Genomic DNA, 26761 nt, shown 5'->3' with positions numbered 1-26761 from the left:
GGTAGAGGAGGACGTGTGTGTGTGTGTGTGTGTGTGTGTGTGGATCAACATAGGGTGGGGAGGACGTGTGTGTGTGTGTGTGTGTGGATCAACAAGGTAGAGGAGGACGTGTGTGTGTGTGTGTGTGTGGATCAACAAGGTGAGGGAGGACGTGTGTGTGTGTGTGTGTGTGGATCAACAAGGGAGAGAGGAGGACGTGTGTGTGTGTGTGTGTGTGGATCAACAAGGTGGGGAGGACGTGTGTGTGTGTGTGTGTGGATCAAGGTGGGGAGGACGTGTGTGTTGTGTGTGTGTGGATCAACAAGGTAGGGAGGACGTGTGTGTGTGTGTGGGTCAGCAAGGTGAGGAGGACGATGGTGTGTGTGTGTGTGTGTGTGTGGATCAACAAGGTAGGGAGGAGTGTGTGTGTGTGTGTGGATCACAGGGTGGGGAGGACATGTGTGTGTGTGTGTGTGTGTGTGGATCAACAAGGTGGGGGAGGACGTGTGTGTGTGTGTGTGTGTGTGTGTGGGATCAAGGTGGGGAGGACGTGTGTGTGTGTGTGTGTGTGTGGATCAACAAGGTAGAGAGGGATGTGTGTGTGTGTGTGTGTGTGTGTGTGGGATCAACAGGTAGAGGAGGACGTGTGTGTGTGTGTGTGTGGATCAACAAGGTAGAGGAGGACGTGTGTGTGTGTGTGTGTGTGTGTGTGTGTGTGGATCAACAAGGTAGGGGAGGATGTGTGTGTGTGTGTGTGTGGATCATCAAGGTGGGGGACGTGGCGTGGTGTGTGTGTGTGTGTGTGTGTGGATCAACAAGGTAGGAGGACGTGTGTGTGTGTGTGTGTGAGTGTGTGGATCAACAGGTAAGGAGGACGTGTGTGTGTGTGTGGATCAACAAGGTAGAGGAGGACGTGTGTGTGTGTGTGTGTGTGTGTGTGTGGATCACAAGGTGGAGAGGAGGATGTGTGTGTGTGTGTGGATCAACAAGGTAGAGGAGGACATGTGTGTGTGTGTGTGTGTGGATCAACAAGGTAGGGAGGACATGTGTGTGTGTGTGTGTGTGTGTGTGTGGATCAACAAGGTAGGGGAGGACGTGTGTGGTGTGTGTGTGTGTGTGTGGATCAACAGGTAGAGGAGGACGTGTGTGTGTGTGTGTGTGTGTGTGTGGATCAACAAGGTAGAGGAGGACGTGTGTGTGTGTGTGTGTGTGGATCAACAAGGTGGGGAGGACGTGTGTGTGTGTGTGTGGATCAACAAGGTAGAGGAGGTGTGTGTGTGTGTGTGTGTGTGTGTGGATCAACAAGGTAGAGGAGGATGTGTGTGTGTGTGGATCAACAAGGTAGAGGAGGACATGTGTGTGTGTGTTGTGTGTGGATCAACAAGGTAGAGGAGGGACATGTGTGTGTGTGTGTGTGGATCAACAAGGGTAGAGGAGGACGTGTGTGTGTGTGTGTGTGTGTGGATCAACAAGGTAGAGGGAGGACATGTGTGTGTGTTGTGTGTGTGTGGATCAACAAGTAGAGGAGGGTATGTGTGTGTGTGTGTGTGTGTGTGTGGATCAACGGGTGGGGAGGACATGTGTGTGTGTGTGTGTGAATGCAAGGTGGGGACGTGTGTGTGTGTGTGTGTGTGTGGATCAACAAGGTGGGGAGGACGTGTGTGTGTGTGTGTGTGTGGATCAAAGGTAGAGGAGGACGTGTGTGTGTGTGTGTGTGTGTGTGGATCAACAAGGTAGAGGAGGACATGTGTGTGTGTGTGTGTGTGTGTGAATCAACAAGGTGAGGGAAGGGGACGTGTGTGTGTGTGTGTGTGGGATCAACAAGGTAGAGGAGGACGTGTGTGTGTGTGTGTGTGTGTGTGGGGTTAACAAGGTAGGGAGGATGTGTGTGTGTGTGTGTGGGATCAACAAGGTAGGGAGGACGTGTGTGTGTGTGTGTGTGTGTGTGTGTGTGGATCAACAAGGTAGGGAGGACGTGTGTGTGTGTGTGTGTGGATCAACAAGGTAGAGGAGGACGTGTGTGTGTGTGTGTGTGGATCAACAAGGTAGGGAGGACGTGTGTGTGTGTGTGTGTGTGTGGATCAACAAGGTAGAGGAGGACGTGTGTGTGTGTGTGTGGGATCAACAAGGTAGAGGAGGACGTGTGTGTGTGTGTGTGTGTGTGGATCAACAAGGTAGGGAGGAGTGTGTGTGTGTGTGTGTGTGTGTGTGTGGATCAACAAGGTAGAGGAGGATGTGTGTGTGTGTGTGGATCAGCAGGTGGGGAGGACGTGTGTGTGTGTGTGTGTGTGTGTGTGGATCAACAGGTGGGGAGGACGTGTGTGTGTGTGTGGATCACACGGTAGAGGAGGATGTGTGTGTGTGTGTGTGTGTGTGGATCAACAAGGTAGAGGATGTGTGTGTGTGTGTGTGGATCAACAAGGTAGAGGGACATTGTGTGTGTGTGTGTGTGGATCAACAAAGGTGGGAGGACGTGTGTGTGTGTTGTGTGTGTGTGTGGATCAACAAGGTGGGGAGGGACGTGTGTGTGTGTGTGTGTGTGTGTGTGTGTGGATCAATAGGTAGGGGAGGACGTGTGTGTTTTGTGTGTGTTGTATGGTCAACAGGGGAGGATGTGTGTGTGTGTGTGTGTGTGTGTGGATCAACAAGGTAGAGGAGGACGTGTGTATGTGTGTGGATCAACAAGGTAGAGGGACGGATGTGTGTGTGTGTGTGTGTGTGTGTGGATCAACAAGGTGGGGAGGATGTGTGTGTGTGTGGATCAACAAGGTAGAGGAGGACATGTGTGTGTGTGTGTGTGGATCAGCAAGGTGGGGAGGACATGTGTGTGTGTGTGTGTGGATCAACAAGGTAGAGGAGGACGTGTGTGTGTGTGTGTGTGTGTGTGTGTGGATCAACAAGGTGGGGGAGGACATGTGTGTGTGTGTGTGTGTGTGTGTGGATCAACAAGGTAGGGGAGGACATGTGTGTGTGTGTGTGTGTGTGTGGGATCAACAAGGTGGGGGAGGACATGTGTGTGTGTGTGTGTGTGTGGATCAACAAGGTAGAGGAGGACGTGTGTGTGTGTGTGTGTGTGGATCAACAAGGTAGAGGGAGGACGTGTGTGTGTGTGTGTGTGTGTGGATCAACAGGGTGGGGAGGACGTGTGTGTGTGTGTGTGTGTGTGTGTGTGGATCAACAAGGTGGGGACGTGTGTGTGTGTGTGTGTGGATCAACAAGGTGGGGAGGACGTGTGTGTGTGTGTGTGTGTGTGTGTGGATCAACAAGGTAGGGGAGGACGTGTGTGTGTGTGTGTGTGTGGATCAGCAGGGTAGAGGAGGACGTGTGTGTGTGTGTGTGTGTGGATCAACAAGGTAGGAGGACGTGTGTGTGTGTGTGTGTGTGTGTGGATCAACAAGGTAGGGAGGACGTGTGTGTGTGTGTGTGTGGATCAACAGGTGGGGAGGACGTTGTGTGTGTGTGTGTGTGTGTGGATCAACAAGGTGGGGAGGACGTGTGTGTGTGTGTGTGTGTGGATCAGCAGGGGTAGATGAGGACGTGTGTGTGTGTGTGTATGATAATAAACGGTTTATTAATAGAGTTGCAGCAGTGGCTGAAAATATACAGACTTACATTTGATTTAGACTTAATAATGATATAGTGTGCGTTGAATACATTTACAGGGCTGTACAGTACATAAATCAGGAGTTGTTTATTATTTTAACAATAGATGGGATGGTGCTATTCTTATATTCTATCGGTGCAGGCTCTTGTGGGCTGTATATTGTTGTAGTGGAGGACTGCCCGAGTTGGGTGGGGGCTGCAGGAGGTGGCGAGGTGGTGCAGTAGTCACTGCCTCCAGTGCTTGTTGGTGGAGGTCACTGAGGATGGCATTTAGGTTGGAAGGCGTTGGTGTAACCTGGTGTTTCCGCCGAGCATGATTCTGCAGGCCCTTTGAGCTGACGTTGTTGGATGGAGTTAGAGAAGTCGATCAGGCTGGTGACACATACGTTAGTTTGGGGGAGAATATAGGCGGACACACACAGAGACATATAATATTGTATATATATATATATATATATATATATATATATATATATATATATATATATATATATATATAAATCACTGTAGGTGCAGTCTAGAGTATATGCTGATAACCACAAGGAAAGAAAGCACAAGTTCCCAAGCCTTTCTGTAATTCACATCTTCGAGAATTGAGTACAGACTAGAAAATACAAAATCAAGGTGTATATATATACAGATGTGAGACCAGATCACAATGTCAGATGTGCATTTATATATATATATATATATATATATATATATATATTTTCAGTCACAAACCTCAACTACTACTATTGTGGTTATAATTAAGGAAAGCTCAGGGTGAGGCCAAACATGCTGGAGAGTCGTGGCGGGGCAGGGCAGCAGGTGGGCCAAGGGTGAAAGCCCGTGACTAAGTCTTTAATACCTGGGGAGGACAAGTATATCATACCAGATTTGGACTTATGGAAACGTCTAGTGAACACAAGATTGATATATCAAACCTGATATTGAATTGTTGATGTTTAGTGTACTGTTTATATTTACTAACCCAGAATATGCGCTTAAAATCTTAGTTTTTGAAGCAGATTTTATAATTAGTGAATTACTAGAATACGCTCTTAAAGATCTTAGTTGTTGAGGTGCAGTAATACTTCATAACACAAGTGGTGTAACTTGTTCGTGTGGATTGATTGAACTGGTCTTGTCTTGCTGGATGGTAACAACATAGGGCACAGTTCACATGATCACTTGATATGTCGATGAAAATATTCTGTTCCGATATCAATCAATTTCTAACATTTCCACATGAAAATGTAATTACAATTAACAAAAGCTGTTAGGTGATGTTTATCTATTGATCTGTTACATAATCTTGTTCCACGTTAAAATTGGATAAAAATTGAGGCGCCGGTCCTTGTAAGTTGTGAATTGTAGTACCCGTTGTGGCTATTGCCACTACAAAAGTCAAAATTCACTTCATAAAAGCATCACTTGGACGCGAGGGGCCTGGTGATAGTTTGCTACATCAGGAGAGCGACCACCGGATTCTACCAGCCACAGCTAGTCCGTGAGTCAGGGCGCCGGTGAGGGTCAAGTCAACCAACAAATGCCAGAAGGTCAAAGACACAGAGAAACTGTCATTTCACAACTGTAACCCCAGGCTGGGTTACTGCCGTGTGTTGCAGTAGCGGTCGACCTCAGTAAAGTACTAATTTACACAAACGAGGCAACAAACTGATGCAATTTCACCATCAAGAGTCTTAAGTTGTTATACTCTTGGGTTAGCAGGTTAGCCGGACAAATAACCCCGCATTCTTCTACTCTTTCTAAGCAGGTTAAGGTCAGGGTCAAGGTCAAGGTCTGGGTGTGTTACAGCTCAAATATACACACAGAATACATCTTTGCTCTGTACTAGCTAACTGATGTTATGGTGTAATCGCAAGTGTCTGATGCCATAATTTTAGGTTAATGATGCAGTATATTTTATAGAAAAAAAATTGACAGGTAGAGATAGAGAGGAGGCAGGCAGAGAAATACAAATAGGCTAATACTGAGACGACAGACAGACAGGCGGGCAGTTGGAGGCAGACAAAAGCAAGTAGACATATACAGACTGGTAATGACAGATGAGTAAAGGCTATTAGAGACAGACAGGCAAACAAAAATAAACGGGAAGTTAATGAGACAAAGGTAAAGAAACAGACAGGTGGCATTAAGGTAAATAATGCCCACCTTGCCCAATACTCGATAGAAGGATTAAAAAACTAAAGTTATCCAGATTATTTGACCCGCTGTTAAAGGGCATCGGGAAGTGTTGAGGGTATCACAGTTCCTTTGTTTCGCGTTAGGAAGTGTTTGCATGGTCTTGCTGATCGATAATAATTAAACTGTGTGTTGCATAACTCTTAAGAAGAATTGATATGTGTTTATCAAATGGAAAACTGATGGATAATTAGCAAAAAAACAACTCAAAGATGTTTAGCACATAGACCAGTTCTAAAGTGATTCCCGTAAGTGAAAGACCATTGTTTTCGCGCTAACCAGCCCAGCTCAAGTGCACTTAACCTGTGTACATATTAATCATATGGATTACTTTTATTTTAAAGCTTCATATTCAACACAGTATAAATAACAATAAATTACTTACTAAAACGATTTATTCCACTCTTAAGATGATTTTCGTGAAATTAAACGATATATCATTTACGTATGTTTTGAAAATTTTTAAAATCGTGTAAGAAATCGGATGAAAATCAGATATAGCATCGACTGTAGCTAAAAACTAAGATGTTCACAACGTAAAATAATCAAGGTAGGTTTGTTTAGAGAACAAACACTAACCAACACGGCCTAATTGAATCTAAATGTCTTAGGTTAGGTCTAGCTAGTTCTTATCGGCTGTAATACACCTAACCCACGTAGTCTCCGTGACTAGTGTTGCTGACGAGGTCACGGCTCGTGTGTGTGTGTCTGTGTGTGTTTTCATTACCACCCACATAAGAAATTTCACCTTCAGTCTTGTCTGTTGGTTTATCTTATTAAGCAAGAGTTCTAAATGTCGGAGTTTTGGTGACGTGCTCCAGTAGGTCGTAGGACAAACCCCAATAGACATAGCCTTACCCAACCTAAACCAAGAGTTACAAGACTGTCTGTTTGCTTGACCTGGTGGGATTTTGTCCATTCCATAATTCTAATAATGGGATCTTGGTTAGCAGGGAATTATTCCATGGAATTCTCTTTTATTTCCGAGTGGATTTGTTCCGATGGAATTTCGTCCGGCCATGTACAAACAATAGCAACACAGTGCTGAGCCGCGTCTTGGATATTGAGCAAATTGAACAAAAACTTGCGCGGTAAGTTTCACCTTCCGGGAGTGTTATGAATTTCTGTACCAAGGTCACCACAGACAGACGTATTGTATCGCTTTATTGATGAATAAACTTGAGGATGAATGAACCTAATGATGAAAGAACCTAATGATGTATAGACCTAATGATGAAAGAACCTAATGATGTATAAACCTAATGATGAAAGAACCTAATGATGTATAAACCTAATGATGAAAGAACCTAATGATGTATAAACCTAATGATGTATAAACCTAATGATGAAAGAACCTAATGATATATAAACCTAATGATGAAAGAACCTAATGATGAATAAACCTATTGATGTATAAACCTATTGATGTATAAACCTAATGATGAATGAACCTAATGATGAATGAACCTAATGATGTATAAACCTATTGATGTATAAACTTAAGGATGAATGAAACCTATTGATGTATAAACCTATTGATGTATAAACCTATTGATGTATAAACCTATTGATGTATAAACCTATTGATGTATAAACCTATTGATGTATAAACCTATTGATGTATAAACCTATTGATGTATAAACCTAATGATGAAAGAACCTAATGATGTATAAACCTATTGATGTATAAACCTATTGATGAAAGAACCTAATGATGTATAAACCTATTGATGTATAAACCTATTGATGTATAAACCTAATGATGAAAGAACCTAATGATGTATAAACCTATTGATGTATAAACCTATTGATGAAAGAACCTAATGATGTATAAACCTATTGATGTATAAACCTATTGATGTATAAACCTAATGATGAAAGAACCTAATGATGTATAAACCTATTGATGTATAAACCTATTGATGAAAGAACCTAATGATGTATAAACCTATTGATGTATAAACCTATTGATGTATAAACCTAATGATGAAAGAACCTAATGATGTATAAACCTATTGATGTATAAACCTATTGATGAAAGAACCTAATGATGTATAAACCTATTGATGTATAAACCTAATGATGAAAGAACCTAATGATGAAAGAACCTAATGATGTATGAACCTATTGATGTATAAACCTAATGATGAAAGAACCTATTGATGTGTAAACCTATTGATGTATAAACCCTAATGATGAAAGAACCTAATGATGTATAAACCTAATGATGAAAGAACCTAATGATGTATAAACCTATTGATGTATAAACCTATTGATGAAAGAACCTAATGATGTATAAACCTAATGATGAAAGAACCTAATGATGTATAAACCTATTGATGTATAAACCTAATGATGTATAAACCTATTGATGTATAAACCTATTGATGAAAGAACCTAATGATGAAAGAACCTATTGATGTATAAACCTATTGATGAAAGAACCTAATGATGTATAAACCTATTGATGTATAAACCTATTGATGTATAAACCTAATGATGAAAGAACCTAATGATGAACCTAATGATGAACCTAAACCTAATGATGTATAAACCTAATGATGAAAGAACCTAATATAAACCCACGATGATGAAAGAACCTAATGATGTATAAACCTATTGATAAATATAACCTATTGATGTATAAACCTAATGATGAAAGAACCTAATGATGTATAAACCTATTGATGTATAGAACCTATTGATGTAGAACCTAATGATGTATAAACCTATTGATGTATAAACCTAATGATGAAAGAACCTAATGATGTATAAACCTATTGATGTATAAACCTATTGATGTATAAACCTATTGATGTATAAACCTAATGATGAAAGAACCTAATGATGTATAAACCTATTGATGTATACACCTAATGATGAAAGAACCTAATGATGTATAAACCTAATGATGTATAAACCTAATGATGAATGAACCTAATGATGTATAAACCTATTGATGTATAAACCTATTGATGTATAAACCTATTGATGTATAAACCTAATGATGAAAGAACCTATTGATGTATAAACCTATTGATGTATAAACCTATTGATGTATAAACCTAATGATGAAAGAACCTAATGATGTATAAACCTATTGATGTATAAACCTAATGATGAAAGAACCTAATGATGTATAAACCTAATGATGAAAGAACCTAATGATGAATAAACCTAATGATGAAAGAACCTAATGATGAAAGAACCTAATGATGAATAAACCTAATGATGAAAGAACCTAATGATGAATAAACTTGAGGATGAATGAACCTAATAATGTATAAACTTAAGGATGAATGAACCTATTGATGTATAAACCTAATGATGGAAGAACCTAATGATGTATAAACCTAATGATGAAAGAACCTAATGATGAAAGAACCTAATGATGTATAAACCTAATGATGAAAGAACCTAATGATGAAAGAACCTAATGATGAAAGAACCTAATAATGTATAAACTTAAGGATGAATGAACTTATTGATGTATAAACCTAATGATGGAAGAACCTAATGATGTATAAACCTAATGATGAAAGAACCTAATGATGAAAGAACCTAATAATGTATAAACTTAAGGATGAATGAACCTGATGATCAATATAAACTTAATGATGTATAAAGCTAATGATGTATAAAGCTAATGATGTATAAAACTAATGATGTATAAAAGTATTGATGTATAAACTTAAAGATGCATAAACCGTACTCGCTCTCAATTAAATACCGGTATATTGTAAAAATTTGTGTATACTCTATATTTACAGTATATGTTATATAAAACTTACCTTACAAGTTTCATTTTTTATAATACAATATTCCTAATGCATTCTTTTGTATACTAAGACAATGGGCAGGTCCTGAATATATCTCTGAATATTACTCATTACATATGTCAATAAAACTTAATTTCTAGAACTTCCCGTTTTCTTTGACTAATATACTGTAGAAGGGGAAGCAAAAATTATCTCTTTGATTAAATGTACAGCTTAACCCTTTCCCTTAACTCTCCATAATTTTATTCACCTTAGAGAAACCTCCAGCAGCCTAAGGGTTAATGTAGCAGATCTTTCAAACAAGGTTTGACCGAGTGCATATAGCCATAACATGTGTGAACTTATTCTCCTCTAATTTGTACAGACATGCATATATCTACAGTTGAGACTAGATAAAATATGACAATAAATACAAAGAACAAAGTAGAACACAAAACACCCCTACCTAATATGGAAAACCTCTTAAACATTAGAGGACCCATCCCAGCTACTCATGGAAATACACAGACCGTCAACACTTGCGTTGACAGGGTCGCCACACTGGGTTGGAAGGTAGGAGAGAGAGGGAGAGGTGTGTGTGTGTGTGTGTGTAATAATAATAATAATAATTAATGGTTTATTGAAAGAGCATGGTAGAAGGAAGGCTGAAAATATACAGTAACATAATTTGGGAATGGGTCTCTTGATTTACAAATAATATACAAGTAACATAAGTAATACAAATATGATAAATAATAACTAGGTGAGGAGAAGCTCAAACTACAGGGCATTTCAACATAGTGACAGTGCAAAAAGTAAGATTGACTGGGAGTGAATACACTGGTTGATTACAAGTTATTGATAACACTGGTCAACAGCCAAAGTGGTTCACATATGAGATCATGCTCACACAACTAATTTCATATTGCTGAATTCGAATCTGATATTTGTTTTGTTCTATCAGACCAGGTTTTATAAAAAAATCAATAGGTACAAATATTTAATATTCCATCACGTGTCGTGCAAAAGATGAGATTATCTCATGTGACTGTGCTTTCATGACTAATTTCATATTAATGAATATTAATTGGATGTTTCATTCTACCATCAGACCTACTTTCTTAAAGAATAAAAAAAATAGTAAATATAGTAACATTATCGCGTCATGCAAGATACAATTTTAAACCTATCACAGATAAGCTCATAAAAAATTGTACCAAAAAACATAAGTTCAAATCCTTTATAATGACAAAATATGAAGTTCTAAAAGTGCTTCTGAACTTTACTCTTTCTCTTGTACAGCTTGCTCTCTTCTCGTTGCAGTGTCCAGCAATAGTCGCCCATCATGTTAGGACTGAATTGTCCCTGATATCTGCTCTCCATTATGGCGATATCTTGATGAAATCTTTCGCCGTGTTCATCACTAACGTCTCCAAGGTTACCTGGGAAAAATTCAATATGAGAGTGGAAAAAATGCAATTTCAAGGACATCTTTGCTCCCAATGCATGATAATTCTGAAGCATGGTTGTTACGATTTCTTTGTAGTTGTCAGCACGATAGTTTCCAAGAAAATTCTTTGACATATTGACAAATGATTCCCATGCTTTTTTCTCCAGTGGGTTCAATGTTTTGGTGAATTCGCTATCATTAACTAGTATACGAATTTGTGGTCCATTCAAGACACCTGCTTTCAACTTGGCTTCGGAAACCACACCACCTAGTTTCTGAGATAAGTATAGAGTCCCAGCACCGAATTGATCCATAGCTTTGATGAAATTTTTAGCCAAACCGAGCTTTAGATGCAGTGGAGGCAAAAATATCTTTTCTGGATCTACAAGCGGATTGTGAGCACAGTTAAACCTTCCAGGCGCATCTCTTGGTCTTGTCGGCCAATCCTTTCTCACATAGTGCTCTGCATCAGCTCTGCTGTTCCACAAGCACAAAAAGCACATGTGCTTTGTGTAGCCACTCTGAAGGCCCAGTAGTAAACTGATGACTTTGAGATCGCCACATATCTTCCACTGGTGTTTCTCATACTCTATAGCGGCCAACAGAATTTTCATTGTTTCATAGCTCTCAGTCATTTTTGTTGCGTGTGCTATTGGGACAGATGGAAGCCGATTGCCATTGTGTAAAAGAACAGCTTTCAGAGAGTCTTTTCCTGAGTCTATAAACAGCCTCCAATCCTCTGTCTTGTATGTTTCAGACTTGCAGAGTTGTTGCATGAGAGATACTGCGTCCTCGCAATAACAAAGGTTGTTTGCCATCTTGAAAAATGCAGACAGCTGTCTATGTCGGTAACGCGCTGTAGTGATATGCACTCCATCTTCTAGCAGGTTACGCTGCTTTAGTCTGGATCCCAAAACTTCAGCCTTTTCTTTTGACAAGTTTAGGTCCCTGATGAGATCATGAAGCGCTTCTTGAGTAAATAGTTTAGGCCTGGTATTTTCAGAGTCATCCTGGTAGTCGTTTTCCATTGAGGTAGAGGTAGAATCGGAATCACTCAATTCTTGTTCAGTCGGTGGATTTGGGACTGGAAGTTCAGCACTGTGCGGTACTGGTCGGATTGCAGAAGCAATATTGGGGTACTGTACCTTGCCTCGTGTCTTGATTTTTATTCCCTTAATATTTGTGAGACAGAAGTAGCAGTCACTACTGTGGTCTTTAGGTTCACGCCATATCATTGGTACAGCAAACGGCATTCCTGAACTTCGTTTACCACACATCCACTCGCTCAGGTGGTTAACACAAGACTTACAGGCTACATGAGGTGCCCATTTCTTGTCTTGGTCACCCAAATGACATTTGAAGTAACTTTTGTAGTTCAGTCGAACAGCTTTTGTGATTGGTTTCTTGAGGCTACCAGGAGTGAAGGCACCACATATGTAGCAAAAACTGTCAGCACCGTTCACACACTTGCGACGTTCCATGTTTTGTTAATTTCAGAGTAATTACAAATCATGCAGGTGTAGATATGCAATATCATGAATCAGCAAACTGAAACAAACAAAAAAGCACAAATCAGGACAAAATAATTGCATAAGTGGAGCCAATGAGCATATAAATTACTGTATGAATAGCATGGTACACTAAATATATAGATATGCTGGTTCTGGAAAACTGAGCCTGATACAGCTATACGAATGTCATAATTGAGTTCAGCACATACAATTACACTAGAATCAGACTGTTTTGATCCAGAACCATGAGAATTTTTTTTTATGTTGACCAGTGTAATTTTTACAATGGTTGGGACTGGGCTGTTCTTATAGCGATCAGTTCCTGCTCGTATGGGTTGGATGCGTTTGAGGTGTCGAACAGCAATTCTCGGGCGAGGGATCTCGGGTGGTAGTAGGAGGTGTGTATGTGTGTGTGTGTGTCATACAGACAAGGTGGTGTAATGCGTCTAGTGTGGCAGCATTATATTAGTGTTAAGGTGCAAGCACTACGTGCTTCCTCTCGCTTTCAGCTACGGCCGCCGGCTAGCCCTCGTGGCGAACAGGGAGGCAACTTCAATAAGTCTTTCCCTGCCAGTAGACAACCTCTTCACCACCAAGATTCCTGCTGTGCCTCCCGTGGCAACACACAGTAACTGGGTGCTTCGTGGGCCCAGGCTAGACCAGCAGAGGATCTCGGACAAGCAGTGGGCCCCAGAGGGACAGTGCATAGGCTCACTAGTATGAGGACACGTCCTGGCGCCTACCAACCACTGCCCCACTGCCTTACGGATTAACCTTGGTAGGTATAAGGCTCCGGGAGAAAACATCAAACGAAAAATCTGTGGTGGAGCCCCGCATCAGGCAGACATGCTTAGAGAGCTGCAACACGACCCCAACGGCGGAAGAGGTGAACACCGTGGAAACCCAACGACTACACCGGCGGACGAAGGCAATGCATGAGCGACACTGAGACAGGCTACTCAGGCAAAACCCAACAAACTGGGCTATCGGCAGTCCATTGTATATATCCCTCTCCCCAGTCGTTGCAACACTTGCACCACTGGATCAGAAAACGGGAGAACCAAGATGTGCTCTTGCAGCCTGCACTCCTGCCTCACCACATAAATCAACTCACGCTCAGCCATCATCCAGCTCATCATACTCCTCATCATCATCAAAACCCATATACCCCCAAAAGTCCTATGGCAACAGACGAGTGAATTGAATTAAATTGAATTGAAACAGTTTATTTAGCCAGAAAACACAGATGCAGAGTGGATAATAATAACAATATTAACATGGCTGAGCCAGTTGAGAACCTGAGCTCTCTTTTAGACACCTGATATATACTACATTTATCTCGAGGAAGTATTATGTAATATTTAGTATCATCTGAAATAGTACAATAGCATGGTGGTAATAAGAACATCTCATAATGTTACCACGCTTATCACTTCAATATATATTTTTTTATTTATTTATTTATTTATCCTGTTTAAGTTTCACACACACACACACACACACACACACACACACACACACACACACACACACACACACACACACACACACACACACACACACATACAGGTTCCAAAACCAACATTATGCCAACCTTAAACCTCTGATATGACACCTTAATATGACTTAAATAGCAATTAAAACATTATATTTAAGAAATAAAGCCATGTTAATGAGCACCACCTGAGAGGCCCGGAAGGCGGCCACACAGGAGCCGCCGGAGAAATAATGTTAAAACACCTGCAGAGAGCAAGAAGTTAATCTACCGAAAAGAAAACTTTTTGTACTATTTAAGTTTTAGACATTACACTGTCTTTGATCATGTGGTGAAAATATTTGTGAATTAACAGGTTATTAAGGTAATAATTTGGTGAACAGCGACCTATTAGATTCAGTGCTCGCTACCCCAGACCACCCAGCTGTTAATGGGGACCAACCTTAACAGATGGAAAAGTTAAGACGGTTGAGGGTAGTGGCGGTCACACAGCCTGCTTGTCTTCCGAACAAAGACTTAGTCTACAGTGTGCTGTATCCATACTGCCCCAAATGACTGTCAGACCTCCAGGACCCACTGTCACTGTACTACTCCTAGTATTTGCTGCTTTATTGTGGAATAAACTGTATCACAATACATGAGATTAAAGAGTACAGGTGCGGGCAGGAGGTAGGTCACAGGTAGAGTGAAAGCGAGAGCAAGTTAATTCAAGCCACGACCCCAGCTGGGTGTTCCCCCTTAAGTGCGTCAGCTTCTGGATTTTCATTGGAGGTGTCAAAAGTGTGGGTGGGCTTGGCTGTGTTTTCAGTGTGAGTGTGTCAGCGTGTCGTAAGTGTGAGTAGGACTGAGTGTGTCAGGCTGTCGTAGGGTGAGTGGGACTGATGTTCGTAAGCGTGTCGTAAATATAAGTGACAATGAGTGTGTTAGTGTCTCGTGGGTGTAAGTGGGACCGATGTAACAGTGTGGTAAGTGTGAGTGTCATTCATTCTTAAATGTGAAAAGAACTGAGTGTGTCAATGTGTGAGAACATTTATAGCTAATTAAGTGTTTATGAAGATATTTAACTTTAAGTTTATCTTTAACTAAGCTTGCACTCGATTCATTAAATTAATGCTGTTTTAAATACATTAATATCTGAAGAAACATAACTTTCCTCTGTGTTTATCAACTGTTAGCGTCTGGCCAAAACAACGACAGCAGCTGAGGTCGTTCTGCTCCATTCATCCTCGATTTTCAGCCTCCAATTTCAACTCAGACTCGACAAAAACTATTAGGAAGGAGCCCCCAACCTGGCGACCTTTGCTGCTCAACGCCACAAAAACTCGTCCTCTCATTCTCACTCCTCGCAACATCCTTGGTTCAACTCCCCTAAAATCCGCCAGATATTTCACCATTTTTCCTCATTTCTAACCACTCTGTTGATTTCCTTTTACGATAAAGATATATCGAATCACTTTTTGATAATCTTAGGCCTTAAGATCAGGAGCAACCGAAGCAAAGTACCGTAAGTGGTAGCGTTTTGGACGTTAATGTCAGAAGTCATGGCTCTTGAGGGGTGGTGGTACACCTTGTCTAAAACTGGAGCTTAGACATAGTGAAGGCAGACGAGGTGAGGTGAGTGAATTGCCCGAAAAAAAACGCCACCTGTCCTGATATTACTGATATTTCCAAAACCTTAATTCAAGGAATTATATCTGGCAGGCTCCTCAGGTGAGCACCGTAGGTGCACCTCAGGTGAGAGCGGGGAACCTACTGTGTCTTCCACACTCCCTCCCTCCCTCTCTCCACTGCCCTGCCCTCCCCAGCCACCTGTTGCTGAGGCTAAGGTGTTTAGTGTTGCTGGAGCGTCAGTGGGGTGTGCACCGCTTCTGCACCAGTCACCCGGATACTGTACATTGACGGTGGGTCTTGAGGAAGCACGTGTTCGAGACAATTATCCTCGATTTATTGTGGTGTTTGGAAAGAAAAATTATTTGGCGTTAGTGAACTCTTTGTAGTGTGAACATAAGTGCGATTTTAGCTTTGTTTTCCCGCCCTCACAATTTCCAAATTCAGTACGCACACAAACAGAAGAATATTCTCATCGTGGGATTTTAATTATAATACAAAATAGAAATACAAACCGGGAAGTAATACGTGTACGTGGTTGTATAATATAATCTTAGATGAATCTCACACATCTTCAAACTAGATTATTCACACCATTTACACAGGTTCAAAAAAATATCGTAATTTGTACAAATTTGTGTGGAAACGAATTTTAGTACTTCTTGCATTGGATATGTGAAAAAAAGAGCTATTTACTTTTTATGTTACTGGGGAGAATTGTCACAACTAATCAACAGGCTACTGTACTTTGTAAATTAACCCTCAAATAAACCCGACTAAAACGTGTCAAATAGAAAGCTTTATTAATTTACTAAGAATAACTGAAAGTGTTAGTGATGTCCCGATGAGGTTGTGTCGCCATAATGTAGAGCACAGAGGACGAGGGAGGCAGCAGAGAGCCTTGGCGGAGTGCATGACGTCATCTCGTTAATGTCAACAAGAAGTGTACATTGAAAGGTCGAGGTGTAAACGAGTGACAGCGTGGAGGTAGAAAGGGCTGAAAGGGAGTATGGTTTGAGAGGGAAGGGATAAGGAGCTGTGGAGTGAGACTTGTGAGGGCGGAGTTGTGAGTTTTCCATTCGCAATATACAGATCTGTGAGGAACGAAAGAATGGGTGAAGAGGATGATGAATGATAGAGAAGTAATGGAAGTAGATAAGAGGATATAACTGTTGGTGACGTACTCTCTTTGTCAGCTGGATTTATTCTCCCACAAAAAATATAGCTTCTTATCCCGAGCAAACAATTTACTTTACGCTACAGTGTGCAGTTGGTTTTTATCACCAAAACTGTAAGCCAAGGCTGTCTTGGTGGCCTTATCTAGCACGTAAGCCATTGTCTTATTGAAATACAATTATGAAGTTGACAAAAATTCGCTGTCCCCATTACTCTGTATACTGTATTAAACATTCGCCTGGGCATTATATTGTAGATCCCATGTAGGTTATATACCCCATAGAGTGAAGTTCTACAATTTCACCGCGTTGTATTTTTACTACTATGTAGTGTGTATTGATTGTGACCTGTTGTGCAGCTGTTAAAACACCTCACACTGCTACACTACATCCATGTCGTGTACATTACTGTATCTTGCAACGAACATCTGTTAAATCACTGCCTATCAGATGACTTCGTCTTGGTTACATTGGCAGGGTTAAGCTTCTCAGTTTTTAGGTTTTTAGATAATTTATAGGTAACTTCTTCATGAATAAAAGCGATGTAGTAGTTACCATTAATCCTCTCTTACAATCTCGTACTGCAGGTGTTTGGAGTGAATATGTGTAGAAGAATTCACATGTCTCTCTGGCGATGAATTTTGTCACAACTTGTGTGGCCAGAGCGCGTAGCATGTAGAGGTCTACTTGTTAATCTATCTAACTGTGTTTCTTTACAAATATATTTATTTGTTCACAAGGAAACACCGGCAACTCAAGTTGTGGTTGTAATGAGTCACGAATCGAGACTCTTTCGTAATAAGATAACACGTTTAAGTCTTATTACAGATCATTATTATGTCTCCCAGATCCATGAAAATCTCTAACCAGCGTAAGTTTACTTAGCGTCAAAACACGAAGCTGTAACAAATAACGACCAACAGGCAACTTCATGGTAGCGAAACAAATTGAGGCGCTGGAATTTTTCAAAGTGACGTGGCGCGAACAGTTTTACTACTGTTAAAAAATCACAAGAACTTTATTACCTGTTCTTCACTTACGTAATCGTGATGGCAAAACGCTGAAGAAACTAAATTTACACCCGCCCGAGTACTGACACCACAAGGGACTCCACCTAAATTAGTCAGCGCCATAAACTGTCCCTTTGGTAACCTAAGAGAACACAATGGGGCCCGCGATCCAAGGATACGAGGAATCTTTTTTTATATGCTGGGCGTGTTACCTGCTAATTTTTAAACCTATATGACTTTCAAGGTTTTCTAGACCAACGAGTGAATTAGTAAACCTCTTAGTTATGATTATGGTGCAGCTCTTTGCGTCTCGGGAAGTTGAGAAATAATAATAGCAGGAAACTATCACTTGTGTGTTTATGTCTTTTCTGGCGCCACCACCTCGCCCACCTTCACTATATGACAACATTATACAGTACGTGTCTGTTTAAAAACATGTGGCAAGCATTCAGAAAAAACACAGGGCAGTAAGCTAATATCTTATATAATTGCTGCTGAAAACACTTGCATGGGGCATTTTAAATATGTTTTCATAAAATATACACACTCACAAATTAATAAAGCTGCAAATTTCAGTAACTTCTAATATGAGTTTGTCTTCGGAGGTGCACTGCCTATATAAGGTGCAATAAGTACACGGATTGTCACAATACAACTTTAACCTACAATCAGAACTTATCTTGTACCCAGATGTAGCAAAGAAAGATAAATAGTTTCGTAATTAGTATTTATGTGAAGGTTAGATTAGCTTATGTTTTAGTTGAAGTTATGTTTGTTACGATGGATTTAACCAGAAGTTAGGTCAAGTTTAGCCCAGCTTGGAATTTAGTAAATAAGGCTCAATACAAACCTCGTCCACGGAGTGCTAGGAGCCTCTTCTACGAAGTACTAAGAATTTATCGACGGAGTACTAACAGCCTCGCCCACGGAGTACTAAGAGCCTCGTCCACGGAGTGCTAGGAGCCTCTTCTACGAAGTACTAAGAATTTATCGACGGAGTACTAACAGCCTCGCCCACGGAGTACTAACAGCCTCGCCCACGGAGTACTAAGAGTTTCGTCGACGGAGTATTAAGAGTTTCGTCGACGGAGTACTAAGAGTTTCGTCGACGGAGTACTAAGAGCCTCGCCCACGGAGTACTAACAGCCTCGCCCACGGAGTACTAAGAGTTTCGTCGACGGAGTATTAAGAGTTTCGTCGACGGAGTATTAAGAGTTTCGTCGACGGAGTACTAAGAGTTTCGTCGACGGAGTACTAAGAGTTTCGTCGACGGAGTACTAAGAGTTTCGTCGACGGAGTACTAAGAGTTTCGTCGACGGAGTACTAAGAGCCTCGTCGACGGAGTACTAAGAGCCTCGTCGACAGAGAACTAAGAGCCTCGTCGATGGAGTGCTAGGAGCTTCGTCGAAGAATACTCCTTCGTTAGTACTCCTTCGACGAAGCTCCTAGTACTCCATCGACGAGGGCTCTTTTTTTTTTTAATAACAACTAAATTCATCATATTCAGTATACAGTAATATTATACATTTCAGTTAGGTCAGGCTATCGAAAGAACCTTAACCTGACTTGATCAAAACTTTTCTTCACTGTCGACATAAGAATAATTTTATACCCAACTCAGGACGGACAAGTTGAAAATTTATAGCCGCGTGAGCTTGACAAAAAACGCGACCCACTTGGAAGGATTCTTAATACTGTATCGTCTTCCTTGTTGACACAACTCCTACATTGTTCATTTATTAATTTTAGTTCATCCAGGAATTTTTTAGAATATTTATTAGTGCTGCTGAGTTTGGTATCCAAAACAGCATTGCACGTATATCGATGCTCCAAGCAGAGGCGCTCGTCCTGAGGGAATTCTGAGGAGCTGGACTCGGTGGTGTACGTGATCCCTGCAGAGTGATCAAGACGTCTGCCCCCAGGGAAGATGACTGTGGAAGTTTTCTTTTGCTTTGGTGACTTTTATAGTGTATACTGTTTCTATATATATATATATATATATATATATATATATATATATATATATATATATATATATATATATATATATATATATATATATATATATATATATATATATATACAGTATATGAGAGAGAGAGAGAATTACCAGCAGCAAATATAAAACAACTTTATTTAACAAGTAGTGTACATATTTCCCTCATGCCACCTATAAAATGCTTTACCACATAAAACATCACTGTAGTGGTAAATTCTTAGCCTGGGACCTCTGTTGCAACATGTGTCTCGTCAGTGATAAAAGATCCCTAGAATAAAAATTGCTGTTCATATACAGTAGTGTATATACTGTATATGGAAAACTTTCAAACAGATATAATGTTGCTTGAACCTGCGTCAGATTCTCACCGCTTAATTATACTTTAAGAGGTGTGGGAGTCTCTCAGGTTGGGTTGCTAGTGGCCTTCGTGACTACGCACAAAAAAGCATTCCCTGTCCACTCCCGCTACACACACACACACGCACACACAGTCTCCGATCATCAACACACTGGTATTCAGTATACAATTTACTTGTTTTCATTGATTTAATATCAACAACCTCACATATAAACACTTTTAGGGGTGTTTTAAAATGAAGGACAATTTACTCCTAACTTACAGTTAATAATATTAAATTCACGCATCACAGACGGCTTATGCATGAAATTTTAGCATTTTGATTTGACATCTGGAACCTACTGGTATACCCGCATATAACTATGGCGTAGGTGGACTGGGAAGCTCAACAACTGCCTGATATTTTAACTAGCTTATCGGGTGTCCGGGAAGTCCCCTACACACACACACACACACACACACACACACATACACATACATATACACACACGCACTCTCGAGCCACAACGCGCCACCTTCCAGTCGAAAGGTTCGTAAGCTAAATTTCCTCCTTATCAGCAGGAATGAGATCGTATCTAACCATTCACTTCAGCTACGACACGACTATGGTATTCAAGAAGGGGTCAAAATTACACAGGAACTGTAGCTTCAGTAAACACGTTCTCTGACCTCCTAGAAGAGGAACAAATACAAAGTATGAATCTGTGTGAACCTGGACCCCGGCAGCACGTCAAACAGGATACAACACTTCTTTCTTGTTGCCAGCAAAACAATATCTCTAATTTATTTGTGAGTGAGATCTTACTTAGTTTAACAATACATTATAACGTGTTTTGATTCAAAACGACAAGTTAGGATATCGAGAATATATTTTTGTGTGAGTTTATCTCAAGGAAAAATAGAACAAGATATGAACTGAAAGTCATCTATTACTGTTCCTGTGGACTGCGGTGTAATAATATATTTTGTTTTGAAATTTAAAATTATTTGTTTACGAGCGATATCTGGCGGGGTGAAGACTTAACATTTCATTGGCTATCATCTCACTACTTGTCCTCTTCCCTGTACCGAGACTGTTAATCCAGTAACATTGTTTTGATTTGGAGCTTGAAACTGATGTTTTTTTTTTTTTTTCTTTTGGGGGAGGGGGTGGAGTGTGTGCCTATGCCCCTTCCACACTCACCTCCACTTGTGTGTCAAGGTCAAGGCTGGCGGTGGAGGGCGCGTCTCTACTGCGACTCAGGTGATGACGCAAATTCACTCGATTTCGGGTTCCTTGTTTCGCTTTCTGGTGTGTTGCAAAATCACGCCACTCGATAATCTCGTGTTACAATAGACATAATGTTATTTTCGTCTTGTGATCGAAGATTCACTGTCACTTGACTTAAAAACCTTCTTGGTTACTATTTTCAATCCTCCTTGAGATAAACTCTGCCAGTCACCATTCTTACTTTCTTGACACAAAATATTCTCGGTCGATACTTCCTTATTACAATAAAATGATAATATCATATTGCGATAAACGTGTGTCAGACACACGTGACACTGAGACCAGACACGTTATTGCTGACGAAACACATGAAGTAACTCTCTGATACTGAAACAAGTAACGCCGCAGATCTTGAATAAAACTGAATAAAAATAAAAATATCAATACACAGGAAGACATTTGCTTCGTGGAGAAGAAAGTGATGTATAAAATTATCATTGTCTTTTTATTATACGCTGTGCTACCAATAACATTTTACGTTCGTGGTCCAGATTCTGGAATTTTGGGGGATACTTGCTATAAAAAGTTCATTAGTTTGCGAGACCTGACGTTATTGTTTAAACTTGTCAGCGATAACTTGATGGAAGCGTTTGAAGCTGGGGTCGACATTGATCTTTTATAGTCACCGCTTAAGTTACCGTCAGTGATGAACATTGACATCAGTGTATGGCAGGGGAGAAAGGGAGAGGCAAACAGTGGTGAGAGAGGAAGCAGGTGGAGGTCCAAACGACCCAAGAACACGACTACGGTCTCCCGCCCTGCTTTCTCCCTCCCTCCCTCCCTCACTTACTGCCCACCAGGAAGACACACACCTTCGTCAACGAGCGCACACACACACACACACACACACACACACATTGTTCCATTCACCTTGAGCAAGATTAAGTCAAGCTTTCCAAAATACAATGATAAATTCCGAATGTACAGGAAGAGAATATATAAATAATTAAAGGAGACAAGGTTTAAAAATTACAGGGAATAACTCCTAACAGGACTGTATGTATGCGTAGAATAAGACAAAGTATATCTAAAAATACAATACAAATTTAAAAAAATTAAATGCAGGGGGGAATATTATCTCCCCCATTCATTTAATGTTACAAAAAAGTTAGGTATCAGAGAATAGTGGAGCTCAGAAGAATATAATGGAAGAGTCACTCGTAGTTGTAATCACTAGAAAACGGGAACATGTACAGTAGATGACCATAAAGAAGCGTGTAGTAACAGTTAAAAAAAGAGGTCGAGTTCTCATTTAGAAGACAAGAACATAAACCTAAAAGATAAATAAATGAACAAAAAAAGGTTTATGAGAGTTTTGTAGCCATAAAAAAGCTGGTATAACAGGAAACGAAAAAATGGATCACCAATGAACGAAGACTAATGTAAAATGAACTAACGATTTACGTCATTGAGCAGGAGGACATGTCACCTAGACATAAATATCAGACTATTGCAACACGTCACCAAAGTTCATAACAAAAATACGATTACTTTATCCTTTGGTGAGGCTGAGCTTCGTGTGTGTGCGTTTCTTTGTTGATAATGTTTTATGCACATATGTTAGAGTAGCACTGAGTATATCTCCTAGTGTACGGGTTCCCCTCTGGGGATAGCCAAATCGAATATTAAAAGTGACGTCCCCTTACAGAAGGGGTTAAGCATGTACACGGAGGTCAGGTATGTAGACAACGGTAAACAGTAATTCAAATTAGATGTCCTTGATAACACTCGACCATTGTTTGTATACCTGCACTCTGTATGTGTACAGTACCTGCTGAACCAGTGTGAACTTGTATCACCGACCTACCTTTACCTACCGACCGAGACCTACCGACCTACCTACCAACCGAGCTACCTACCTACCGACCGAGCTACCTATCTACCAACCTACCGACCGAGCTACCTATCTACCAACCTACCTACCTACCTACCTACCTACTTACCTACCTACCTAACGACCTACCAATCTATATATATATATATATATATATATATATATATATATATATATATATATATATATATATATATATATATATATATATATATATATATATATATATATATATATATATATATATATATATATTGGACTCTCCTTCCCTTCTTGCCTGTATGATTTCATAACGTCAACAGGTACACAGATTAATGCTATCCCTCGCCTTCTGTGCGTGCGTGTCTGGTAATTTATCTGTAGACCAGTTTGGCACAGTTCTGGCTATTGTTAGTGAGCATGTTGCGCTTGTTTCAGTGTGTGTGTGTGTGTGTGGTCGGCGCCCTGGACAGGTGGGCGAAGCATATTAGCAACCTTTTCATTCAGGGCAACCCAACTGAACCTGAAGTGTTGAATGACCTGCCACATACACCACCAACCTACCGTCGATGGCCCACCTTAGTTTTAGGAGGTCCCCGGCGCCATTAAGGATCTCAAAAACAACTAATAAGAAGTTTTTTTATTTTACTCTCCCAGCGTTTTTTCTTATTGATTGCAACCATCTGTAGAACTGAAGTAATCCCCCATGGATGGAAAGATGCTAATACAGTGACCATCTACAAGGAGAGACAACGCTGACTGCGATAATAGTCGGGGATATCCCTCTCGGCGGTCGGTGGCAAGGTGCTGGCCAGACAGGTACTGCACCGACTGGCAGGAACTCATTATTGAAAATACCCCCAGAGACTCAATATGGATTTAGAACAGATTGCAACACCGTTGGCATAATCTATATCGCAAGGCAGATCCAAGAGAAATGCCACGAAGAAAACAAAGATATTTTCTTCACGTTTATTGAGTTGACCAAGACCTTCAACACTGTCACCCGTGAACTCCTCTGGCTACTGCTACAGAAGTTCGTAGTGCTGTCTAAATTCAGTAACAACGTCCAACAATTCCAAAACGGCATGAGCGCTAAAGCTCTGGCGGGAGGAGTGTCTTACCCCTTCAGTATCGGTGTCGGTGTGAAGCAGGAACGTAACTTTGTCTCTACCATCTTCAACATGTTCCTTGTAGCAGTAACCCTCCTCTCGTACGACATCTTTAATGAATACAACGGTGTCCGCATATAATACCGGCTAGACGGTAGCCTTTTTAACCTACGGCGCTTCCAAGCCCGCACCAGAACACAAGTTCAGCAGATGGTGATCTCGGCCAATTATAAAGCCTCAGGGTCTCAAAGTTAACACCGGGAAGACAAAAGTACTTGCACAGTACGCGTGCCTCCCCCCTGACATACCAGTCTTCACCATCGACGCCCAACCTCTTAAAGTTGTGCAGCTTTTTACCCCGGTAGCAACTAGCATCATCCTGTTCAATTGATCAAGAGGTCTAGACAACATCAACGTGCTGCAGGAGCCGCCCCTCCTGACCCACAACACCCTTGCCCCACCTGCGGCAAAAACTACAGCTCCAGCATCGACCTATACAGCCACATGAAGTGGCATCAACGCCGTCGGCTTCAAATCCGCACCCTTTCATAACCAGGAACAACGTCTCCACCGGCCCACGGTGTATCACTATAAACGTAAGTAAATGTGTGTGTGTGGGGGGGGTAGGAACCAATTTTATTTGCACAGATAAGCACAAGAGAGAGGTGTAAAAATGACTATGTTTGGTCTGTATCTATGTGTCAGTTTGTTTGTGATTCCTTAAATATGTGCGTGAGTTTGTCTTATACCAGCCAGTCGTTAATTTGTGAGCCAATGCACAGCTCTGGACCGTGTAGTAAAGCATCCTAAGACAGACGTACAAGGCGATTAACTTCGGTTTTGTTGCTATAAACCCAAGCGACGCTTTACAACAACTAACAGAACATCTGAACGTGTTCTACCAACACTCCTCTCACCACATTTTTATGTCAGAACTGTTCCATAGCGTATATAACTGACCTTGCTGAATACTTTTCACCTCCCTATCGATCTTCGCAGTTGCAATTACACACAAAGAATATATTGTTAGAAAGGCAACGATATCCCACTCTGATTCACCCGTAATTTTTCTCAAGAGCACGGCATAATTTTGATACTTTATGAAAATAAGTTGACCAATCTTTCCTTATTTTGCAGGAATCCAGGATCCACAATGCAGGACACAAATCACTTCCTCAAAGCCGCCCTACAGGTTAGTATTGTCTCCCAACCAATGCCTTAGCGAGTGTGTGTAGGTAGAGGTAAACACCCGGGTGTGTACCTACTGATGTCCATTCTTGCCCTGGGAGGAGTGAATGGTTATAACACACCATAGCCTTCCATGATGATGAGATGATGTAAATATGAGTAGATATTAATAATTTTTAATCTTTCCTTTGACAGTAAATGGGTATATGAGAATAAAGAGATGTTTGTTGACGATTTCATGTTAATAAGAATGAATAATACTGAATTTCAGGTGATCAGTTCCCAGATAATGGCTGTTTTAATGATATAGCCTTTTCTAATAAAGAAATTAGGTAATAACGAAATAGTTAAAGAAATTAAGTCAGAATGTATGTTTCTGCAGTAAGTTTGTTGACAATTGCTTGTATTCTCGTATCTTAGTCAGCAGGAGCTCTGATGATGAAGTTCATTCTTCACAACACCTAGTTCCTCACTACACCCTCGTTTACTGTGTCACACCCTTGGTCACCCTCGGTCACCCTGTCACATCCTCGGTCACCCTTTTACATCCTCGGTCACCCTTTTACATCCTCGGTCACCCTTTTACATCCTCGGTCACCTCTATATCCTCGGTCACCCTTTTTACATCCTCGGTCACTCCTTTACATCCCTTGTCACCCTTATGGATTCCGGTCACCCTTTACATCCGGTCACCCTTTACACCCTCGGTCACCTCTTTTTACATCTCGGTCACCCTTTTACATCCTCGGTCACCTCTTTTACATCCTCGGTCACCCTTACACCCTCGGTCACCCTTTTACATCCTCGGTCACCCTTTTACATCCTCGGTCACCCTTTTACATCCTCACCCATTCTGCCATACTCCCGGCAATCCTGCCACACCCTCAGTAATCTTGCCACATCCTCGGTCACCCTGCCACACCCTCAGTAATCCTGTCATACCCTCTGTCAACATTTACACCCTTAATCACCCTGCCACGTCTTCAGTCACACCTTTTACATCCTCAGTCACCTAGCCAAACCCTCAATCACTCTGCCACACCCTCGGTAACGCTACCACATCATCGGTCACCAGGCTACACCCTCGGTCACCCTGCCACACTCTCACACCCTCGGTCCCTACCATACCTATCCATTCTCGGTAACACTGCCACAGCCTCACACCCTCGGTCCTGCCACACCTTCGGTCCCTGCCAAACCCTTGGTCCCTGTCACACTCTCGGTCCCTGTCACACCCTCGGTCCC

The 26761-nt window shown here is 41.1% G+C and overlaps 1 protein-coding gene across 1 annotated transcript in view; it reads left to right on the top strand.

Annotated features, from left to right (window-relative positions):
- The first annotated feature begins 15754 nt into the window (after positions 1–15754).
- The window catches only part of LOC121873542 (actin cytoskeleton-regulatory complex protein PAN1-like), a 30158-nt gene continuing 19151 nt past the window's right edge, over positions 15755–26761 (top strand). Inside the window, exons 1-2 of the mRNA XM_042377173.1 lie at positions 15755–15884; positions 25466–25520. Coding sequence (XP_042233107.1) covers positions 25482–25520 — 39 coding nt within the window. The 5' untranslated portion in view covers positions 15755–15884; positions 25466–25481. The remainder of the gene's footprint in view (positions 15885–25465; positions 25521–26761) is intronic.

This window comes from Homarus americanus, unplaced genomic scaffold (genome assembly GCF_018991925.1).
Source record: "Homarus americanus isolate GMGI-L3 unplaced genomic scaffold, GMGI_Hamer_2.0 scaffold30858, whole genome shotgun sequence".
Lineage (NCBI taxonomy): Eukaryota > Metazoa > Arthropoda > Malacostraca > Decapoda > Nephropidae > Homarus > Homarus americanus.
Note: the sequence above shows the minus strand (reverse complement) of the source record. Positions and strands in the feature narration are given on the sequence as shown.